The sequence below is a fragment of the Opisthocomus hoazin genome, chromosome 25 (genome assembly GCF_030867145.1).
Source record: "Opisthocomus hoazin isolate bOpiHoa1 chromosome 25, bOpiHoa1.hap1, whole genome shotgun sequence".
Taxonomy (NCBI): Eukaryota; Metazoa; Chordata; class Aves; order Opisthocomiformes; family Opisthocomidae; genus Opisthocomus; species Opisthocomus hoazin.
Genome location: NC_134438.1, coordinates 11,398,085 through 11,420,628, shown reverse-complemented (window position 1 = coordinate 11,420,628; position 22,544 = coordinate 11,398,085). Strand labels below are relative to the sequence as shown.

The following is a 22,544-nucleotide window of genomic DNA, read 5'->3' as shown; positions in this document are numbered from 1 at the left end:
TGGGGGTTTTCTATGCACATAAAAAAATTTGCAAGAAAAAAAACAGTAAATGGAAATTAGTGGGTCGTTCTTTACTGTTCAGTCCCACTAAAGCAGACACTTCCCTCTGCAAGTGTTAAATAGAAAGAAATCTAATGTGATATGTATAATTATATTACCCTTTAAGGACAGTAGCCCCTCCATTTATTTATTTAGTGCTAAAGAGTACACCTTACCAGTGTTCTTTTTGATGATAACTGCTCTTGCTCTTTTGTTTTATAAAGTTTTAACTCTGTATCTTTTTCTGCAACCATTTTATCATATTCATGCTGTGTTAAAAAAAAACAAAAAACTCAAAATATTTGAATAAATATTACAAATATAGACCTACTTAGTCTTAAAACATTACTCATCTTTTCAAATAAGACTATTCTGAAGATTCAGAAAGCACTATGAACAAACATTGATGCTTCAGCAGAACTGTAAAACAGAAAATGCACAAGCAGTATTATTTTGTGGGCTGATAGAGAATGCTTTATCTCTAGGCAGTGGTATGTGTTCAGTGCATAAAAGCTAGCCGTATTATTTTTATTATCAGTATCTGCTAAATACACTGCAAAACAGAGTAATAAGGAATGTAAATTAAAATGTATTGTGAAACTGCTGAAGGTCACCAAGTAATCTCATCATAAAAAGAGGCCCAGACTGATACTGAAGAACACTGCGTTAGAATGGTATCAAAGCAAGCCTGAATAAATAAATAAATAAAAATCCTAGAAATTTTGATAAAAGGAATTCACCTGCCAGTAAGCACGTTTTCAAAATCTGAAGATGAATTTATTTTTAGTTGATGAAAAGTCAAGCATGTGTTCAACTTCCATTTACCTAGACTCAGGTCTTTATTATGAAGTTTCACTTTCTAATTTGTAATGTTCTGGTTTTGAAAGGGTTTTACTTAATATAGTACCACACATTACAAATCACAGAAATCAGTAAAATCTCTTACCTTGTGTTTTTCCATAAGTGCCACCATTTCAGTTATCTTGTGTTGACATCGGATGTCAGTTTCTCTCTGTGTTATTGTTGCTTCATCAGCAACCAACCTCATCTTTTCTACCTGTTAGTAACAAGTTTCATTTAATTCATGAACCATTAACAAAAATACATTAAAAAAAAAAATCTGTTTAATTTCTTCTTATCCCTGTGGGTGCAAAGTATATATAGTCTCATGTAGTGTAGTCCTGATTTGCTTTTAAGATGCTTTTCAAATCCTACATCTTTCATACACATTGTTAAAATGGGCAAATGAATGTAGATTAAAAGTAGATCCATTCTTCCACAGCAGAGAAGTGTCATTTCGAACCACAAGGCCATTTCGAGCACTACACCCTAACATTTTTTGATTTTACCATAAAAAAAAACTGTGGGCAGAAAAATATTAATATGGGACAAGTTATAATCTAATTTGCTTCTACTGTATTTACACCAAGAATAGAATTTCTGTGAACAATATATTGACTAAAAGAATTTTTAACTGGGTTCTTATTTTTAAAGACATATACAAATACTTCAACTTAAGGATCTAATGTACTAAAGCTTCGCTCACATGCATACACAAGAAGTTCCATTTGTGTTGATAAGACTGCTATGTAAGAGCAAGGACTCTGGCTGACACAGCTTTATAACCATCATACATCAAAAAACCCATTAAATGCTGCAGTAAAAATTAACAACTCTCACCTCTTCAAGAAGTTTATTTTCATTTACTTTTTTAGTTTCAATGTCTTTTTGATAGATGTCAACTGTTTCCTTATGTTGCTTGTTCATATTTTCCAACTCTAACTGTAATTTATTCACCTTTTAGGAATGCAGAATTATTGCTGTTATTTGTTCAGGAATAAATATGTCAATGATTTTTTTTGATGTTAAGCTTTTTTCATAAAGAATTGACTTTCGGCCTGAAGTGAGCTAGAAAATACTCATAGAAGCAATGGCAACACCTCAATGGGAAAGACAACCCATACCAGTTTTGTGCACTCCAGTCAATAAACCAGTCCTAAAGCTAGAGGCTAGTCAGTCACAAAGAATCATTCCCATGTAAGGGAACCATCCATTAGCAATCTGACACTATTCTGCCTGTTGTAGAAAAGACTCTTTAGTATTGTTGGCATAGAATGCAAGATACGAAAACAAAACATAACTGATAGTCTCCTAAGACTTAGCAGTACGACTGTGTCATATTTACAATTAAATATTCTTTTAAATTAAAAAGTGAAGAAACACTTTATCCAGAAATAGTTTATTTTCAGAATTTTATTTAGTTCTAAAAAGATCAATTCCTTTTAGCTGCTAATATTAATGAGAATTTGGTATGAAACAAATAGGAAGACTTACCATTGCAGAACACAGTAAAAGAACTGCCTAAAGTGAATAATACATATATTTCTTTTAATTGCTTTGCTGTTTCGATGGGTTGGCATTATTGAATCATGTTCATTATCAACCAAAAAAAGAAAGGGACTGATTAGGAACATAATTCCTGAAGATGTGATGTCCATCTCTTCCAAATGTCTGATAGCCCAGCCAGTGTCCAGTGATTAAAAACAGAAGCATCTTCCAAAAATTATGGGCTCATTCCTGAAAAATCTGTATCCCAGATCCATAAAACAATTACAAACGTGCTTAACATGTATTATCATTAGTTACACCGGGACTTTAAACATTCAGTCTTTGTGCTTTACTGTCATCTTGCACATGAAGTTATTCAAACCTACCTTCCCTTCATAAACACTTGATTTCTTGCTTTCTGCAGTAATTTTTTTTTTCAGCACCTTATTCTGTCAAAATAAAGTAAAACAAGCACTATACTTTAATAAGCTAATAGAATTATGTAATGATTTAACGGTATCAAGTAGGTCAGAATCTCCAAAATTTCAGCTTTCAGCAAATAAATAACTCTCCTTTTGTTGTGCAGTTCAGGTTTCAGATCAATTCTCCAAATAAAAGAGTGCTCAACTCCTTACTTGAATGATACTGTTACTTCATGACTTTATGAAAGGCTCCTTATGGGCAACAACAGAGAATAACTAAAGAGGGTGCAGAATGGAAAGAAAAACTAAGATGCTGCTGACACAAAATGTGCAGATGTCAAGTCAAAAAATACAAGTTATATATATTTTTACAGTACAGATATTAACAATTTGTCCTAATGCACATTTTTTTTTACTGTCGGTAACTGAGATAGGTCATTATTTCAAGTATAGCAATGAAACCACGTACTAAATGAAAATAGTAAAAGTGTATTGAAGATATTATTTCTGTAACTGCATATTTCATAACAAAGGATAATTTTACAAATCAAGTGATTCCAAAGGTGACTCCTTAATTTGCTTAGTTACGATAAGAAATAAAATGTTGTGAATTACATAGGTGTATCTAAAGATATCACACCACACAAAAACTGTTGAAAAGTAACAGTTACCACAAAATACCATGGTTTAAGTATTTGTGACTTTTAAGAACTGTACATACCTCGTGTTGCAGCTCTTCAATGCATTTGTTTTTATTTTCCACCTGTTTCTTTAAATTATTCAACTAAAAGAGATATTTCAAACATTAATAAACTGCTAAAAAATGACTCACTGTGTTAGAAATTACTGTCAATGTTCTTAAACACACATTTGCACAAATCTGATTACTTTCAGTAAGACTGAAACACATGCTAACCTGTTACAATGATTGGAGTTTTAACTGTAAAGCACTACAAGAGTTTTGCTAGCCCAATATCATCAGCATTAATAGCAGTGAACCAGTTCTTCTGTGGTTGTAGAGTTTGGAAAGAAGGAAAAAAAAAAGTAACTTTGCAATTTAAAAAATAATCTTGTATGAAGTTCTCTACAGTCCATGAAAAAATGAATTTTCATACCTTATTTTCTAGAATCTTCAACTGCTTTTCCTTTCTTGAAATTTCATTTTCGATACTCTTAGCCTGGAATTATAATTGTAAACCTTTGACTTTTACAATAAAATCTGGAAATCCATCATGATGTTAAAAACACAGGTATGCTTTGAAACTACAGTAAGAAAGTAAAAATATTTGCACATATTTAAACTAAGACTCATATTACACATTGAGAGCTAATCCATGCCCCATCCATCACTAAGTGGATATACGGAAATGAAAAAAAGGGTGTTCTCTGTTTGCCTGAAATGTAACAAATCTGGACTTTTAAGCCTCCATGTAAAGAGTAAACATCCCAGTGAAGCTTCTTGTCTTTTAAAACAAAAGGGCTCAGAGTGTGTACATATGTTGACTCAATTAGTAGCAGCACTGAAGGAAGAAAGCTTCTGTAAAAGATTACGTCCCTAGGTAAAGCTTTGCAGAGGAAAAAAAAAATTTACACTGAGATTTTGTCCTACAGGTTATGTTATACATTTTCATGATAAAGCACATGATATGGCATACATTTTCATCTCTTTCATCCAGTTTGCTTTTAATCTCTTCACCTTTCTTTGCCATCTTCTCCTTCAAAGACTCCAGTTCATTTCTAAATGCAAAATTAACAAGCATTAGTAAATATTTACTTAATAACTTCAACTTCTTTTCACTACTGCTAAATAAACCCATACTTTATTTTCTAACAAGAGCTGCTAATATTGATGAGAACTTCATAAGCTGTGCAATGAAAAAATTCTTAAAATGAGGCAAAGTGACTGGTAAGTTAGTGTCTGACCTGTACATACTTTTTGTAAGTATGGAAAGATGTTTCCCTTACCTGAGTAAAATATATTCTGATCTGTAATATCATCACACATTTATGAAACATGGAAGGCTGCCTGTCTGTTGGGTTGGTGGTACTCAGACCACTTCAGAAACCAACGTTTAACAAGTTTTACCTTTTCATATTTTATCTATAACCTTTAACTCCCATTTTCGTTTCTTTCACACTTAAGATGTTATTGTAGAACAGGATAGCTACATATAATACGGAGCTATGGCAAAAATTGTTCCTGTAGCAACAGGTATCACTAATTTGTAGAAACTTCTGCATGGTCAACATCAATACTAAATAGTTTCCGTTCAGCTATATAACCTGAAAAAAGCACTAATCTAAAAATCACTGGAAGCAGCACATACACACTACATTTAGACTAACTCTGAAGGAATTGAGTCTACTTCCTTTAATAATATTTTACTTTAATATTTGTATTTACTTGCCTTAGCTGGCCATTTGCTTCTTCCAAGTTTTCAACTAACTGCTTTATATTTTCTTCTTTTTTTCTACTATCCTAAATAAAGACCCATGTAAGTAAAAGGAATAAAACTCAAAGTGACATCTTAAAAAATTCAAAGACATCTTAAACAGTATCTTGATCTGCCTTATTCACAAGGGTAACTGCACTTCCTTTGTATTTTAAACACAAAAAATCGTTCAGGTACTGTGCAGAACCATGTTATGTTGCAGTTTACCATATGATTTATATTTTACATTGAATGTTGTCCTTCAAAAACAGCTGGAAGTTTACAACTTGCCTCATGACTTTCTTGCAGTTTCTTGAGTTCTGTAGCCATATCACTTTTCTCTTGTGCTATTTGTTCTTTTTCTAACAAAAGCTTATTGACATACACTGTTAGTTGTTCATTCTTTAGCCTAATTTAAAACAAACGGTCAAGAGAATAAGAACATGTATTTTGAAATTTCCTTTTAAGTTAAATTTGGCTGTCACAAAATGTTACTTCACACTGAAAAAAGTCCAGGCCTGTATCTACCAATTTAAGCTTTGCAGCAAAGTTTCAGTCATGCAAAAAAAGCAACAGAAGGAGGAAAGAAAATGAGTCAACATTTATATAAATATAATGGTTATTGAAGATGACGTAGTTCAATATGCAGCTCAAAGCAGAGTTAACAATGAATTCAGAAACCTTCTCTTCATGTTAACCCAGCTAAGTGACAGAGATATGGAACATTTACATACGTATAAATACAGAAAATGCAATTTATAAAGAGAGCTATATAACAGACGTCATATTCTGTGCAAAGGTTCAAAATTTTCATCAGAAAACAATCATAGATCATTTAATTGTATATTAAAGTAACTTCTATTTAACACAACAAAAATTTAAACTAATAATGTATTTTCAAAAATGATCATACGCCTCTTGTTCATGATCCGTATTCAGTGTCACAAGCCGTCTTAAATAATTTTGTTCCTTTTCAGCTGTACTAGTCAGCTGTACTTTCAAATCATGGATTTCTTTCTGCAGAAGAAAAAGAAAGTGTTTTGAGTATATGTATGTAAACTACAACTCGTGAAAGCTATCAGAAATGACTGATAACACAAAGCTTTAAGATGAGAAGGCTCAGGGAGATCTTACCTACGTATACAAACATGCGAAAGGAGGGTGAAAAGAGGATGAAGCCAGGTTCTTTTCAGTGGTACCCAGTGATAGGACAAGGGGCAGTGGGCACAAACTGAAACACAGGTTCCCTCTGAGCATCAAGAAACACTTTCTTACTTTGAGGGTGACCAAGCACTGGCAAAGGTTGCCAGGGAGGTTGTGGAGTCTTCATCCTTGGAGACACTCAAAAACCATCTGGACACGGTCCTGGAAAACCAGCTCCGGGTGACCCTGCTGGAGCAGGGGTTTGGAGCAGATGACCTCCAGAGGTCCCCTCCCACTTCAACCAGTCTGTAATTCTGAACTGGAGACTTCTATACAAGCTACCTGCGCTCTTCAGGGATGAAACCAGTAACAACAGCAAGACTCAAACAAGCTACTTCCCATCTAGCTGCATGAGCTGGGACTGGCATCAACTCAAGTTTTAGGTAGACCATGGATGTAGGTTATGGTGCAGCTGCATTGGTTCCAGTTCAGTAAAAAAGGCCCCTCCAGGCCAGAACTCTATAGGCACCTATTCCTTTTTAGGCTGAAGTAAACTGTGCCTCAGTTTCTTCTCTGCCTTTCTACAGTAGGAATCATGATAACTAACTCAGGCACAGATGTGTAAGGGAAATTGAGAGAATTCCACCCATTTCAGTGACTGCTGGAAAAAAAAAAATCTACCTGTGGTGCAGATCACCACTCACAATTGCTGGGTTTTGTTGCAGTCTCAATAGACAAAGCCAGAAAAGGGTAAGGACTGAGACGCAGCCCAGAGGAACGACAGAGGAGCAACGGTGGACAGATGTGTCATGGGTTGTCAGAAGTATTTTGTGACACTTGGGTGCAAAAAAGCCTGAGCATAAGGGACCAATCAAGCAGAAAGCATGTAAACTGCTAAAGCATGTTTTCTGCTGAAAGTTGGCAGATTTTCTGACCAGGCTATTTTTCAGAAACTGCTGCCCTCATCTGCAAAGTCAGAAATTGAGTTGAGGTCAATCTCCAAATAACAAGACGATATTTTGGCTCAGCGTTGCACATTTTGTCTGCTTCGGCAGGGGGGTTGGACTAGATGACCCACGGAGGTCCCTTCCAACCCCGAATATTCTGTGATTCTGTGAAACAAAACTACATATATGCCATAAATTAGCCAGACTGTATCTTTATATCTCTCTGGCGTGATGTGGAAGTAATGTGAGATATTGAACTCTGATACAAATGCTAAATGCGTCCCCTATTGTAAGCGTAACTAGCTGGTCTGGAAAATTACGGACAAAATTAGCTTTCCTTGGACATTATTTTAAATAAAGACATTTGCTTCAGATATAACGCGCTTTTGCATTCATTTAAATGAAAAAAAAATATTAAAAAAAATCACAGAATTCCACTACTATGTGATAGAATAAGCAAATAATTTGGATGCATCCCAAACCACAAAGCGAAACTCTTCTGTCAGAAACTTGCTGCCATTACAAGATAAGGCAAGCCTTGTAATGTAATGTAATGTAGTTTATAACATTTAAATGCTTTGAATTTGGTCTCTTCTCCCAACTAACTAGTGATAAGACAAGAGGCAATGGCCTCAAGTTGCATTAGGGGAGGTTTAGATTAGATATTAGGAAAAATTTCTTTACTGAAAGAGTGGTCAGACATTGGAATAGGCTGCCCAGGGAATTGATGGAGTCACCATCCCTGGAGGTGTTAAAAAAATGTCTAGATGTGGCACTTCAGGACATGGTCTAGTAGGCATGGTGGTGCTGGGTGGATGGTTGGACTTGATGATCTTAGAGGTCTTTTCCAACCTATGATTCTATAATTCTATGAATACCATTTCCTCCAAATATTTGGTGATACACTGCTATGACAGGCACTGGCAGGCAGTTGATGTGGGAGGAGGAAGGGAAGGAGGGAGAGAGGAAGCAGGGGAGAGAGATCAGTTTTTAACCACAGCACATGAAGAACTTCTGGAATTTCTTAGCACAGGCGGCTATGGAGGCAAACGGTATGAGGAAGTTCAAAAACAGATGAGACAAGTGAACATGAGCAAGTCCATAAACTGATAGCAAAGGCAGCTGACAGGGATGTGTCCTCAAACGTCCTTAATACAGCTACTATATGAATGTAAGGGGAATGGACAGGAGATAATAGTCAGGCTTGCCTATTAGGTAGTATCTTCTGCTGTCATTGTCACAAGCAGAGCAGTGTATTGGATGGAACACTGGTCTGACTATGTGATATTTCTTCTGTTCTTATATACAAGCGATAATGTGTAACCTAACTATTTATAAAAATGCGTTACTACCACCCTTTATTCAGACCTCTCTGATTTGGAGAACATTTTTCGTTTCTTCTTCTCTCTTCTGCAAATTTTCTACAGTAGCCTCGAGATCTTTCTTCTTCACTAGAAGCCCTTCAACTTTTCCCTGTTTAAGCACATCAGTGAAACTCAGTTTAGAAAATTCAATGAACAGTATATAAGGAACAAACATATGTGGTAAAAGGCAAACCTGGTTTCGCACTACGTTACTTTAGCTGATGCAGTTTCTGTTAGACTTGTAAATACAAGATCATAACTAAAATAATCCTATATCAAAAGTGTACTTCATATAGCTTAGACTTCTGTACCAGAAAATGAGCCTCTGTCACAGTTTAGTAGGGTTCACAGAGACCAGAGCTAATTATGTCAGGAAACTTCCCTATAAGTAAGAAAAGAACACCCAGTATCATAGGAATACATGGAACAGGGTGTTATAACCAAAAGACCTTTCTGTAGGCTCTTAAACGTTTTCTCTGAGAAGGGACATGCATCACCACAGCATTCAATGCTTTCTAGATACTAAAAGCTGCAGTATGGTGGACACCTCACCATAACTAACACCCCTCAAACAGCAAAATTATCACAACAGATTTGCAAAGTCATAAACCTATGAAACTGCTTATCAGTTTCTTCATGTTGTCACACATAACCTTTTCACAAATTCCACTGCCTTTTTTAGGTGGTGTCAGAAGCTTGGTTATCATTTAAACACCAAAATGAGTCTTTACAATGCCTAATTTTCAGAAGATTATTATGAAGAAAGCTAGCCACTCCAGGAATTATCTTTACTGCCAAAATTTAGTTGATCCCTCAGCCTCAAATGTCATATGCATGGCGCTCACAAGGTTTGAGCTAATGTTCATCACAAAAACAAACAAACAAAAAAAGTATTTTTCAGAAAAGTTCAGAATGATGAAACAGTGAGTGCTAGGCATAACTAAAAATGGAAAATCTTTACATCCACAGGGAGTGGCATTTGAATAGGTGTGAATGAAGAAGGAAATGACCAGAAATGTTGTCAACGAAAACCAGAACAAAGCAGAACAGAACAAGAGAAACAGTGGAAAGCATCAAATCCTTCAAAGAAAAAACTTCAGTCATCTGAAAGACAGGTAAAAAGGCAACATTAAGGCAGATTAGGCAGTGTTTCTATATGGCATTTAAGATACTTAAAAAGCAAGAGAGACTACATATGAAAAGTAAATGCCATGAGACTAATAAAATGAGCATTTACCAGTGTTTCTGACAGCTCTTCAAGTTGCATTTCTTTGTCACATTTCAGTTTAGTCATCTCTTCTACAGCACATGTAAAATTAATTAAGCAGAAATAATTTTACTTATTTAGCATGCAGTACAAAGCATTTATCCCTTTGCAGTACCCAATTTTCAAAACTTGTTGGATTAAGTTCAGAAATTTTAAAGCTAAATTATGACTTAATCTAAATGTAGAGTTGAAAAAATGGTTCAGAAAGACACTAGCAAATATAAATTTATTAGCAAATAGCAAATCTGAAGAGAAACTAATCATTTGTCTTAAATAAAATTCAGAGCCTATTGTGTTTTCCATAATCGTGGCTTCAAATATACCATGGACTGTAAGACTGTTTACAAAGGAGTAATCTCCAAATATTGATGCATCTGCATTTTTCCAGAAAAAAGTCTGTACTGATGAAGATATTCACATGGATATGCTGAAAAAGGAAACCACTTCTTAGTAATTTCAAAATGTTTTCTATGTGCATGTTCACATTACTGGTATTTTTCACAAGTAGTGGATACCAAACTCATTTTTGCTCTGGAATTCTCACAGATCACACCTCACCCTGTTCTAGACAAGCATTAGCAGTTAACTTTTGAACACTCATTTTTAGATACCCCCAGCACATACAAGGACATAAAACTTTATTTCTCGTCTGTCATATCAGGGTTAGAGACATATGCTGCACACTTGGAAAACAGCGCTGAAGATAGATCTCTTACTCTGGAGCTAAGAAGCGCATATCTAGAAATCACAAGGTATCAAAGCAATATTTAAAGCTAACCATTGTCAGTGTAATTCTACATTCAACACGGGGAGAATGGTCTGCAGGAAAGTTTAATGCAAGTGTTTCGTCTCTGCTACAAGCTACAGAAGTCATTCCTGGAATCTACTGTTCAGCAGTCTAACACTACCTCTCAAACAGATCTGCAGCGCTATCAGTCTTAACTGGAAGCATTCAGAGAAACCAAAAATGACTTCTGGGAGAATCCATGCATGTATGGTCTTACTATTAGAGGTCTGCACAGCACTGCTGTTTCACTGGTGCAAGCTACAATGACTACCAAAGAAAAGGGAGTCAGATGAGTAAAAATAAATTTAAGCATTCCTGACAGGTACAGTGTACTGTAAAAACATTTTTTCAAGCAATAGGGACAGTCTATTTTCAGAAAACAGCAGAAAACATTTTTATTGTTACCTAGCTCATTTTAGTTCTTTCTACAGATCTTACCCAGTTCAGCAGACTTATTCCTGAGCTCCAAGGTAAGTAGCTTTGACTCATTTTCATATTTCTCCAGTCTAAGAAAACTGTAATTTAAAAAAAAAAAAAATTTGTACAGTACAAAGCACTGCACTTGAAACTTAAAGGACAATAAGACAAAGTCTTACCACAAGCATTTTAAGAACCTTTGCCTTGCAACAGGCAGGTGATATATCTGGCTGTAAACTGTATCATATTTCACTTTTACAACTTTGGAACAGCAGACATAAAATATACATACATAAACCTGTATTTTTTAAAAATAGAATTATGAAAGTTGGGGAGGAGGGGAGGGAGGAAAAACTTTGCTTTCTTGTAGACCAATATCAACCAGCACAACCGAAAAAATTTATAATAAATTCTGTTCATTTAGACCAGTGTGTCAAAAAAACAAATTTCATCTTCATATCCCTTTGTTCTTGGATTTGTCATAAACTGCAACTACTTAGGAGACAATTTAATGCTGCATACCCAAAATCACTGTTTCTCGAAAAACTCAGCTGTGTTAATGTATTAAAATACATCTTTGCTGCTCTGTTCTCATTTTCATAACGGTTAATTTTAATTGCTATCAGGTTATTTGACAAATACATAATTTTTAAAAATACAGAAAACCTGAAATATATTAATAATAGGCATCAGCATTAAACAGTACTATTATCACATATGAAGGAATATCATCCTCACTAAATGTTCTGCTAATGAAGAACTGTCAAGTACTAAATGAGATTACTGCTCTGTTAGTTAAGAGCTGCATGCACAAAAAAATCAAACAGCATAACAACCCTCAAGTGCTAAAAATTCAAATAACCAGACAGGTGAAGGATATTTTTTTTTAAGTTATTAGTGATTACCAAAATATTTAATTACACCAGATCACATATGAAGTTTAGGTTTTATACCCAGCAGCTCGGTAATCTAGAATTTTACCTCTAAGATCATTCGTCGAATTTAATCTATTTAATTTACCTGTTTTGCTCTTTTTGCAGCAAGCTTTTCAAACTGGAAACAGAAGTCTCATACTCCTCTCTCAGGGATGTGAGCAAAGCCTTAGTTTTTTTACATTCTTCCACCTGCGCTTCTTTTTCTCCAGTGACCTCAATTAATGCTTTCACTGCAGTCTCCAATTCAGTTTCTAAGGTTTTTTGAGTAACCTACAAAGAAATTATATAATTTCTAAACATGTTTTGCAACAAACAGATACAATTGTTTCATATCTAAAGTATCAGTAATAATTTATGCAATTACTCGTCTAATCTATATATACTGGAAAGTTATAAGCAAGCTGTACCTCTCTTTTTTGCAATGAAACTTTGGCCTCTTCCAGTTCTGCCCTCAGGTGTTCTTGCTTTACCTGGGATTCCTTTAGCATTTCTCCCTCACGTCCTAAGAAAAAAGATATATGCTCACATTGAAGAAAAATAGGATATTTACGAAAAAATTCTTGCATTTCTATTTTACAGACAAATACATTCCTACAACTTAAATTACGTAACGTATTCACGTCATTGTTAAGGAAAACATCTCCAAGATGATTATTCAACTTATGAAGTATCAGCAACCAAAATGCAAAATTACACATATCTACAAAATGTAACAAAAGGCAGCCACTTATATGCATCTGGCATTAAACCAATACTAAAACCTTCCTCCCCACTCCCGGGGGCAGGGGGAGGCTGAAAATTGCCTCAGTTCTAAAGAACAAACATACTTGCATCATGTACTATAAATATTTTATAATAAATGGCTTAAAAATACTCAAAATCAAGTTCTGAAAAGTAAGTTTCCTCAGCGGCACCTGACTGTATGTTTGCAAAACTCAAGCAATGTATTTTCCCCTTGCAGTCTTCAAAAGCTCTCACTGCTTGACTCACCCTTAAAAAAGAACACTTCAAAAATAGTTGTACTTCCAATCCCAGTCAATCCTTTGCCTATTTGCAAATAGGTTCCATTTAAAAGCTGTGACATTTTGGGGGGTTATTTGGCAAAGATGTGAAAATATGTCTCCTTTAACACAGAACAAGGCTACTATTTATGGACTACTGAACAAATATACTTTGAAGAGCTTTCAATAACTTTATTTGAAACAGATCAACCCAGTAACAACACTATTATCTACTATCATGCCATGTTTACTATACAAGTTCAACTAGAAATGGGAAGTTTCCAGAACTGGGGCAGGGTTATATAGCATCCTGGTAAAACTCACTTCTGTTACAGAAAAGGAATGAAGGGTATATGGCACCTTTACAGCAGTATAACATTTACTCTTCATAAACTCTCGTGTACAAGAAAAATCCCTTGCAAAGAAGCTGTCATGTCAATATAAAACCAGGATGCCACCTAGGCCTAAAGGGAAAACCTTTGTTATGAAATAAGGGTCTAGATTTTATGCATACACACATCACACTACCAGTCCTGATCACAGTCCAGCATCTTCTGTTCCAAGCAAAAATATGGCCTTCAAGGCTCCAAAATTCTGCTACTGACTGGTAACAGGGTAAAATTACCACAATCCTGTTTCCTATACTTCTATAACGAATATTACATTTTAACATAGCAGTGAGAACTCTTACTTTTTGCTTCTACTAAGTCAGCAATCTTATTTTTGGATTCCTGCAGCTGAGTCCTGATGTCTCTTATTATATCATCTTTTTCATCACTTTGTATGGTAAGAACTGAAATCTAACAAAATTAAAATAATATCATAATGCAATCTAGGACAAAGGACAGATTCTCATTTTCATTTGTGCACCATGTATGATTGGCATACAATGGCTGTCATTCAAGTTATATAAGGTGGTTGGTCTTAGTCCAATAATGATCAAGTCATATTACTCTGGATGAAAAAGCTCGGCAGTTCAAAATCAAAACATGAATTCCAACAGACTAAAAGATACTGGAACATCACTAAAGTTAGCAGAATCTTCAACTTAATCTTGGCTACCTCACCACCACTACAAAAAACCTACTCTAATCTCAGATTCCTAAACTCTCTTACCAGCCTAGGTTCTGATATGCATTATAATTCTTCTTCCCACCTTCCTTCTTACAAGAGATGAAGTACACCTTTCTTAAATGTGAGGTGTGGTGACTGCTTTGCTAATTCAATGCTTCTGCACAAGCCACTTTTATAAAGGCAAGCGTATGTATAGAGAACAGAAAGAGCATTCAGTGTTTACACAGTGCTTTCAAATCCTGACACTAAGATGTCCCTTGTTACAATACAGCAGCCTAGTTCACATTTTATTCCAAATAGCATAGAAGGAACATACCATCAAAGGGTTATTTGCAATATTAATCTCCATCCTTCCAAAATAGAAATATTTTACTAACAACCAAGCACTTCTAAAGTGATTATTTTCATTTGATATATCAGTAAGTTACAAAAGCAAAACAGAGTTTAAATAGTAAAGAAACTGCAAGATTTTTTCAAAAATAAAGCTGTACTTATTAGATTGTAAAACTGAGCAAACCTGCTCTTCCTTCATACTGACTTCCAGTTTGTATTCTTTTTCAAACTTGTCCGCTTTTTCTGCTTCTTCTTTTACTTTTGAGATATAGTAATATCCATAGTTAACATACTAGCTAGAATAAGCTCCAAGTTAAACACATTTTCCAGTTTAAGATTGCTTAAAATTGTACAGCTCTACAATTTGTTTCCTAAAGAGTAATCACTGAGTTCATGTTTGAATTTATTTTCTAATCAGACAAATTAATTTTTGTGCCAGCTTTCTACAGAATTAGTCCACTATTTCATGTATTACTTCATAGTTCTTTATTAGAAACTAACAGAAACACACATGTAAAAATGAAACAGGCACATAGTAGCAGAAATAAAGCAAGTATTTAATTAAAATTTCAGTAACTATACACTAGTGCATTAGTATTTAAATAAACCAACTACGTAAAATAAGTGGTGATCTCTAGACTGTACTTCACACACAAAACTTAGATTTTGAGTGACTATTTGAAACATAAAATTCCAAATCTGACCCAATGGAAAAACAATACAAAGGACCAGGCATTTAACAGCAGCCACCATGAATAAAAGAGGGTCCAGACTGTCACAGTGTTAACAGTTCACCATTTTAACACTTTGTATCTTTCCGGCCTGAAACTGCATGCAATAAAATCTGTGAAGTACAAAATTGTTAAGCTTGCAGCATAAACACAATCAACAGAATTCTCACATTTGAAACACATTTCCAGTCTGGTGTTCTCTGCTTGCACACGAAGCTCTTCAAATGCCATTATCATTCTCTGGAAATAAAATTAAATATATACATTCATATAAAACTAAGTAATTTCAGTGGTGAAAAATTATGTTTATGGATTGTAAAGAAACAGTATTACAAGCTAGTTCACATTAGTAGGAGAAATTTAGTTAAAAACAAAATTGAGAGCATAAACATATTTTGAGTTAACAGAATGTTATAATTATTCGAAGTTGGAAGTTTAAGAATTTCTGTACTCAAGATCTAAACAATTTCAAGCGTGAAATACTTTTACTGATCCATGTTTGTAGATCTCTAACACAATGAAGGAGTTGTTGTGCTTGTCTTGGTTGCTACAACAACCTATAATTAATATCTAACTGTTATACCATGTAGTCTCCGACTCTGCTTAATTATCAAGTTCACCAGTCCCAAACAATGATGCCTCATCTTTCTCCATCATAAAGATACGAAGGTCATACCTTCCACACTGGAATAATTAATAACAAAATTATGAATTAATTTATTTGGCAAGACTGCAGTTCTTTTACAAATTAAGAAGGTAAAAACTCTCTTTAAGTCAAGGAATATTCACACCTTGTACTTTTTATTCCACACAAAATCACCAGTTTCCATTCTGAATTTTGCTGTTCTGTGTCACACTCAACACTGAAATTAATTTTCTTTGTTCACCTTTATTTTATATTGTATTTTACACTAAATAAAATTATCTAACAGAATAACCCTAACATATATGACCCCAAAACCTGACTGAACACGGCCCTACACAAACTGCTCTAGTTGACCTTGCTTTCACCAGGGGAAGTTCTCCAGATGTTCTCCAGAGGATGCTTACAACCTCAGCCATTCTGTAAAATCACCAGATAGGTGAAACAGAGTACAAAAAGAAAACAGAAGTTATGGCAGTCACCTAACACTAAGCAGATCATACAGATCACACAGATCTACAGTCCAAACACTGTTGCGTTTTATCCGGTGAAATGTGCCCTATACAATACAAAAATAATTCTTGAAAAGGGACTGAAAATCCAACTTCCTGGATCACACATGATTGTTCTAATCACTTTATTAAATAGAGCATGTGCTTTGTATGAAAAGTATCTCAACATATGCAAGTAACTCAGATATCTCAACATAGCCATACACCTTGGATCAGATTTGAGCCTTTTAACAAGCTGCGTCACTTACTTCAACATTATTATTAAGTTCCATGTATAGTTGCCTTGTTTCTTCTCTTTCACATTCATCTATCAAAGTAAGAAAGTACCATAAAGTTTTTCTTTTGAAAAAGAACACCAGCTGTCAAAGTCATTACGCTTAAACAGCATAATGAATTAAAAAATTAATCATAGACTCTTTTGTTTTAAAAAAATCATTATGAAATGTGTGCCACAAGTTATATAATCTGGAGAAAATGTATATTCCATTGAAACATCAGACAAGCTCAGCTTTTCAGACCTCCTTCCCAATGTCACTTTTTCTGTGAATAGTGTAATTCTGAATCAACTTATATAACCATAATAATTTTGATACTATTAATGTTGTTGAACCTTAGTATATGAAAAACGTTAGTGTTTTAAAAACTAATATATAAAGCTTAGCACTGAATTTCTTCCCATCAGCAGATACCCATGACCACAGAACTGTCATAGAATTGTAACAATACTCCCATCTTTTTCATTTTCAGAATTGATATTACTTTTCCCTAAGAAAACAGTTATAGAAGAGAACAGTAAGAAACACAACTATCAAATAAGTACAGTACATCTATACATGGGTGTTTGTAGAAGCAAGGCTAAAAGGAAACAGATACTTCTTAAGTATCCAGGATCAAGTTAGTAAAATGTTAAAGATTATAATAACAATCCTGAATTTCATATAGAATAAAATCCCAAGTCAAGAACATATTTTAAAACCTGAAAAAATTTAAACTCTGTTAAGTTATTCAGCTGTCTTGCCCTGGTCAATTTAGTGAGAGGAATGCTAATTACTCATAGTGTCTTGCAGTTTAGACCTTTTTTCCCCACAAATCTCTAGCTGCTCCAAACAGGATAACACCAACTCTGGAAATTTGTTAAAGAGAGCTGGGAAAGGTAACTAGCGTAGATTCTACTGCCTAAACACAGGCATGAAAGTGCCACCTCATATCCGTTAATATATTCAAGGTATCTGGATGGAACTGAAAAACGTCAGTGGAGACCTGCACTCCTCTGGAGTGGCTGCTAGGGGCTAATCAGAGTTGCTTACACTGCTTTAAACTTGTATCAGTGTTTAGACACTGAAATAGCTCCCAGGCTTGTAAACTTTCGGCAAACAATCATACCGACTTCAGAAAACCTCTGGATTTACCATTACAAAACATACATGTATTAGACCTACGGCTTCACTTCTGATTTCACTCTAATGCAGAGCCGTACACAGTCCCTCTCAGCCAAAGAACGTATTTGGAACAGAATGATGGATAGCTTTTTTCCTTCAGGAATTTAGAGAGAGCTAGAAGTACATTTACTTTCATAAACCAAAATTTAAACAGCATTTACATTTGGTGGACTTCTCTGTGAAGTGAGTACAGGTTTCCTTCAGCAGATTACACAGATGCCTTGAAGCGCTGTTTCTAAAAGAGGGAAAAAATACCGTAATATGCTGTCACAGAAATGCATGTCACTTTGCATACCTAAGTAGTAACAATGTAAATGCCCTGATGACATTTACAATTTAACAGCTATATGTAACTTCCCATTCTAATGCAGTTCTCAGCACGAAAACTATTTTCACAAAAATATATTTGATTGTATTACTTACTCTTTTAAGAGATCTTTATTTTCACATATCTCATCTTCCAGTTTTAAACTTAGTTTTTCATTTTCAAACTAATTTCACAGGGAACAAATACAAAAAAAACATTGTTATCAAAAAATGCACTAGAAATAAACTTTCATTTCTGAAATCTCACATGAAAAACTCATTTTCTGCATCAGAAGACAGATATCTGTTTTATCTGATATTACATGCTGAGCCATCTTTTGTTACAGTTTGCATGAAGGACATAATACTAAACAATAATTTACCAGCAACTGAAACGCAAGTATGTTATTCACACATGCATTCACACACTACCTGTGTGCACCCCTTCTCAGAATAACTGTTTTCTCAAGGCAAAAGTCAAACAACCAAAGATGACTCAGGTTACCAAAGCAAACGCAAACAAACAAATGACAACCACAAAAAAAGAAGGACCAATAAATTGTCTAAAATATGTATTTCAGTCAAAAAGCTGTCCATCACTACCAGCGAGATAAGAAACTGTGATAAAGCAGAGTGCACTCCTTCCTGTATGTGTTGAATACAGAAATATGCATGAGCACACTTTACACATACCAGGAGAATAAAAGCTTATTCAGTCTTGAACAAGTTTCTGCACACCCACAGTATGATGTGCATGTAAATAACACAAAGATGGAATGCATATTGTTAAAAAGAGGAAAACCATTTTTAAAACCCAAAATGTTACTTTTTCCTTCAAGAACAGTAGAAACATAGGTCATTGGTATCTAGCCAAGTGGCTTCTTTGAAGTCATCGCATTAACGGTTCAAAATTTCTTCAATCTCTCCAACATTCTTTAATATATAATTGTATGAATAATGTTTTCATATTAAATCAGGAAGAACTTTCTGTTTACTTTACATATTCAGTGTATATTGTACAATACTGGCCTGCAATTCTTGAATGGCTTTACGCTGTGCTTCAATAATCTTTCTATTTTCTTGCAATTTTCTTTCTTTCTGCTTTAGTTCTGATTCTACAGTTAGTTTCCACCGCTTGATCTGCTCAGCCTCTTTGTAGAGTTTTGAATACAATTCATTCATTGTTTCCACATTCTATTAAAATAGGTTCCACAATTTAATCTCAAATGCTATTTAATTAAGAAAGTTTTAGATACATATTTATCACTTAGAAATAACACAAGCAAATTTTTTTCCCACAGATGGTGACACAAGCTTATATACAATCAGGAATCAAAGTTTATACCTTTGTATATCCACTGTGTATGTATCAACAGACATTACAGCACAAGTAAGAGACACTTACACAAATGAAAAATACCCCACTGCCTTCAGATATAGTGACATCACTAAACAGATAGCCTTAAGGATATGGATAACTGCACTCCACCAAAACTCAATCAAAGTTTTGCTGGAATTATCAGTAGAGACAAGATTCTTTCCGTTAGGTTCTTCACACCATTTCCCTCCTCTTATTCTGACAGCTACTGCTCAGTTAAGTAAAATCAGCTTCAGAGATCTCATCCAAGACTACCTGTGATACGATTTTGCAGTTAACTCATACACAATGCAGGAAAAAAAACAACCAACCTTGTGCTCTTAGAAGGCCTTTAGAGCACTGTACAAGCAGCACTTGATCTTGATCAGTGGTTTAGGCAGGTAAGAGTAGTACAGGGCAAATTTGCAGTTTGTTTTAGGTATGTCATCACCTAATACTATCCTTGTTTTGGCTGCATCATGATATTATTACAGTCCTGACTGTATTTTAATAGCTGCTAGGGCTAAAAGAAATTTAGTTCTCAGGGATACGAAAATCACTGGGAAGACTGCAAGAAATATGTTCCATTTTGTTGCAGCAAACAGCATTTCATATCTGGGAAGCACAGGAAGCTACCACCAAAAAAAAAAAAAAGCTTTACTGAGCTATACTAAAGCAGAAAAACGTTGGTAAAGATGCTATGAGAACAATCAAATGCCTGAGGAAACCTCTTTGCTAAACTCCTTGCTTCATAGATAAAATAAAGCCAAACAAGGAAATTGGGATTATCTGCTTCAGTTTTCCAAAGAATACTCCAACTTCAATCCTTCTACCTGTCCACAGACTGTTTAGAACTGGTTTCAGAAAGGTATTTAAATGCCTAAACCTTATTTTGATTAAAACTCCCAGACTCCGCAGGAATTTAAAAAAACAAACCAACAAAACAAAACAAAAAACCAACAACTTTGAAATCACCTTAATATTTAAAGGTTCACCTCCAAGCATGTTCACTGAATCAGAAATACCTCCTCTAAGTGATTCAGCTTTAAACAGGAGACAGAAAATTACTATTCCCCTTTGACTACTTCCTTTAGCCCTGAAGTAACTACTCAACAGTGCTTTAGGCACTGTTTTGGGAACAAATTAGGAAGCCCTAAGAAATCAGATATGCAGAGTTTACACTTAGCTGACCTCTTCGTCTATCTCACAGGAAAGTTTTACTTGCTGTGAAATCGCATCTGAAACAGGAAGAGATTGTGATAAATGCATTTTTTAAAAAAATAACAGTGGAACTGTATTTAACAGCGTTACAGCTATGAAATTGTTAAACTACTCATGAAAAATGTCAATATTAAAAAATTTTAAAAGAATGTGCAAGCTAAATGCTTATTTTAGTCTTACCTGCATCAGTGATTTCACCACGGTTCAGTGTACTCATCATTACAAATGGCAAATTAAAATCATCATCTGGGCATTTGTTAAAACCCTGCACAAATTTAAAAGTCAGTTTCTTAGTAGATTTGTAAAAATGGATTATAACATCCAGAAAAAAAGCACAGCTAATGCAAAAACAGAATTTTCCATTAATAAATCAGCTACCTACAATTTTCAAAGCCCAAGGTATTGATAATGGCTTTGGAAATCTCCTGCTTGCTTCTTACTTCAGAGTGGCTTTTCAAACTATTGTTTTGTAGTTTGCTTTATAAACTACACTGTGGCCAAAGTAGAAGCTTCTGATGACAAGAACTTGTTAGCTATTGCAAGCCTGTACATAGTTGCATGGTACATGACTCATTAACCAAAATTACTTTTTTCAAGTCCAATCTTTAATACTTCTTTTTTGCTGTACTCCTATGAGTACTTCTAAAACACATTTGACTATGTTTTAGCATGAAAAATTCATTTTACAATGTGTTTTAAACATTACAGAAATTTGTCTTGTAAATAGCATAACTCAATTCCTGTCAGAATATCACATTTGAACTATTACACTCCATAATGAGCCTCACCATGAAAAAATATCTTGTTGAATTCACATAACTCAAGAGCATAGCGACAGAACATTTTCACTGCACACTTGATCTGGTGGGACCAATAAATCAAAGCCAGTAAGGGTATCGGTGGTGGTGTACAGTTAAAATACATAGCAGATGTTCGAGAAGATTCTTTTTTGTTTTGATAGAAAAAAGTAAACTCTCTGAAATAAAAATTTGAGATGTTTCCCCCCCAGCACCAATCTTAACAGTTTGCAGAAAAATGAGTTCAGCGCACACATTTTCACGCATACACATGCGTGTGCTTTCCGCGACGGAGGATCGGGACTTTGCCTGGGGACTACTCGGGAGGACCGCACCCCCGTGTCCCCGCAGAAGGGCCTCTGCTCCCTCCCACCGCTCCCGCTCCGCCGCCCGCCCTGTCAGCCGTCGCCTCCAGAGCAACACGACGCAAGGCAGGCGACAGCACCGTTTACCTGGCACAGCCCCGTTGCCCGCGTGCTCGTCTGGGGTTTGACTGCAGACACCTGGCCACCGCTCAGGCGCGGCGGCACGAACAATTTAAACGGTTTTTCTTTTTCCATGGTTTCGGGGAAAAGGGCAGCTCTCAGAGCCGACACCTCATGACGCGCGCACTAACACCCCGAACTCGCCGGCTGCTGAGGGAGGACAAAAAGGCGCGAAGCGAAAGCGCGCGATGGAGGCGGGCGGGGAGGCGGCGGGCGCGGCGCGTGCCGGGCCGCGCGAGGCGAGGCGGGGCGGAGTTGCGACCCTCAGGAGAACGCGGTGCTGTTGCGCGCCGCCGCGAGGGTCGGCATGGCCTAGTGGAGATCCCAGATCTCGCAGAGCAGGGAGGTCAGCCGGGGGTCCCTTGTTCTCCAAGTCATCAGCACCTCCGCGTGGCTGTGATGGAGGGTGCGCAGTTCCGTGAGGCGCCCGATAAGGCGGGCGAAATGCTGGGGGTCTTCAGGGTGGTGGATCTTCGAGTACTTGTAGAGGATGCCCAGCAGCGGCTCCTGCAGCTCTTCTACGTGCCGCTTGTTCCTCAGGAGCGGGCGATCTGAGGGAGCGCG

General features: G+C 35.8%; 2 protein-coding genes across 10 annotated transcripts in view; both read right to left on the bottom strand.

Moving 5' to 3' along the window:
• LOC104333520 (synaptonemal complex protein 1) overlaps positions 1-22,544 on the bottom strand; it is a 40,601-nt gene that overhangs the window by 7,051 nt on the left and 11,006 nt on the right. For 5 of the 8 annotated variants that reach the window (XM_075443088.1, XM_075443080.1, XM_075443087.1 and 2 more), the window contains 15 exons: positions 12,489-12,583; positions 12,167-12,351; positions 11,168-11,244; positions 9,913-9,974; positions 8,680-8,784; positions 6,135-6,238; positions 5,513-5,630; positions 5,198-5,268; positions 4,445-4,526; positions 3,905-3,967; positions 3,511-3,573; positions 2,754-2,816; positions 1,720-1,836; positions 986-1,096; positions 216-308 (listed from right to left, as the gene is read on the bottom strand). In XM_075443088.1, the coding sequence (XP_075299203.1) occupies positions 216-308; positions 986-1,096; positions 1,720-1,836; positions 2,754-2,816; positions 3,511-3,573; positions 3,905-3,967; positions 4,445-4,526; positions 5,198-5,268; positions 5,513-5,630; positions 6,135-6,238; positions 8,680-8,784; positions 9,913-9,974; positions 11,168-11,244; positions 12,167-12,351; positions 12,489-12,583 (1,409 nt within the window). The remainder of the gene's footprint in view (positions 1-215; positions 309-985; positions 1,097-1,719; positions 1,837-2,753; positions 2,817-3,510; positions 3,574-3,904; positions 3,968-4,444; positions 4,527-5,197; positions 5,269-5,512; positions 5,631-6,134; positions 6,239-8,679; positions 8,785-9,912; positions 9,975-11,167; positions 11,245-12,166; positions 12,352-12,488; positions 12,584-22,544) is intronic. The other 3 variants (XM_075443084.1, XM_075443086.1, XM_075443085.1) reach the window with 3 other exon arrangements.
• LOC142364155 (synaptonemal complex protein 1-like) lies at positions 13,784-22,041 on the bottom strand. Of its 2 annotated transcripts, XM_075443090.1 has the most exons (6): positions 20,879-22,041; positions 18,238-18,305; positions 17,976-18,049; positions 16,624-16,682; positions 15,391-15,460; positions 13,784-13,882 (listed from the first exon to the last, which is right to left on the bottom strand). In XM_075443090.1, the coding sequence occupies exons 1-6, from the start codon at positions 20,882-20,884 to the stop codon at positions 13,857-13,859; spliced, it is 303 nt and encodes a 100-aa protein (XP_075299205.1). In that variant the 5' UTR covers positions 20,885-22,041; the 3' UTR covers positions 13,784-13,856. The 2 variants fall into 2 exon arrangements, with proteins under 2 accessions (XP_075299205.1, XP_075299204.1); XM_075443089.1 differs by lacking the exon at positions 13,784-13,882 and having other exon boundaries at positions 14,862-15,460.

Bases quoted from the DNA above. Each gene is read 5' to 3' on its own strand.
- LOC142364155 (XM_075443089.1), bottom strand. The intron at 16,683-17,975 runs GTAAATGCTGTT...TTACTTTGATAG, and splicing joins CACAGAGAAGTCCACCAAAT to ATGAATGTGAAAGAGAAGAA. The intron at 15,461-16,623 runs GTAAGTGACGCA...TTTTATTTCCAG, and splicing joins AACTTAATAATAATGTTGAA to AGAATGATAATGGCATTTGA.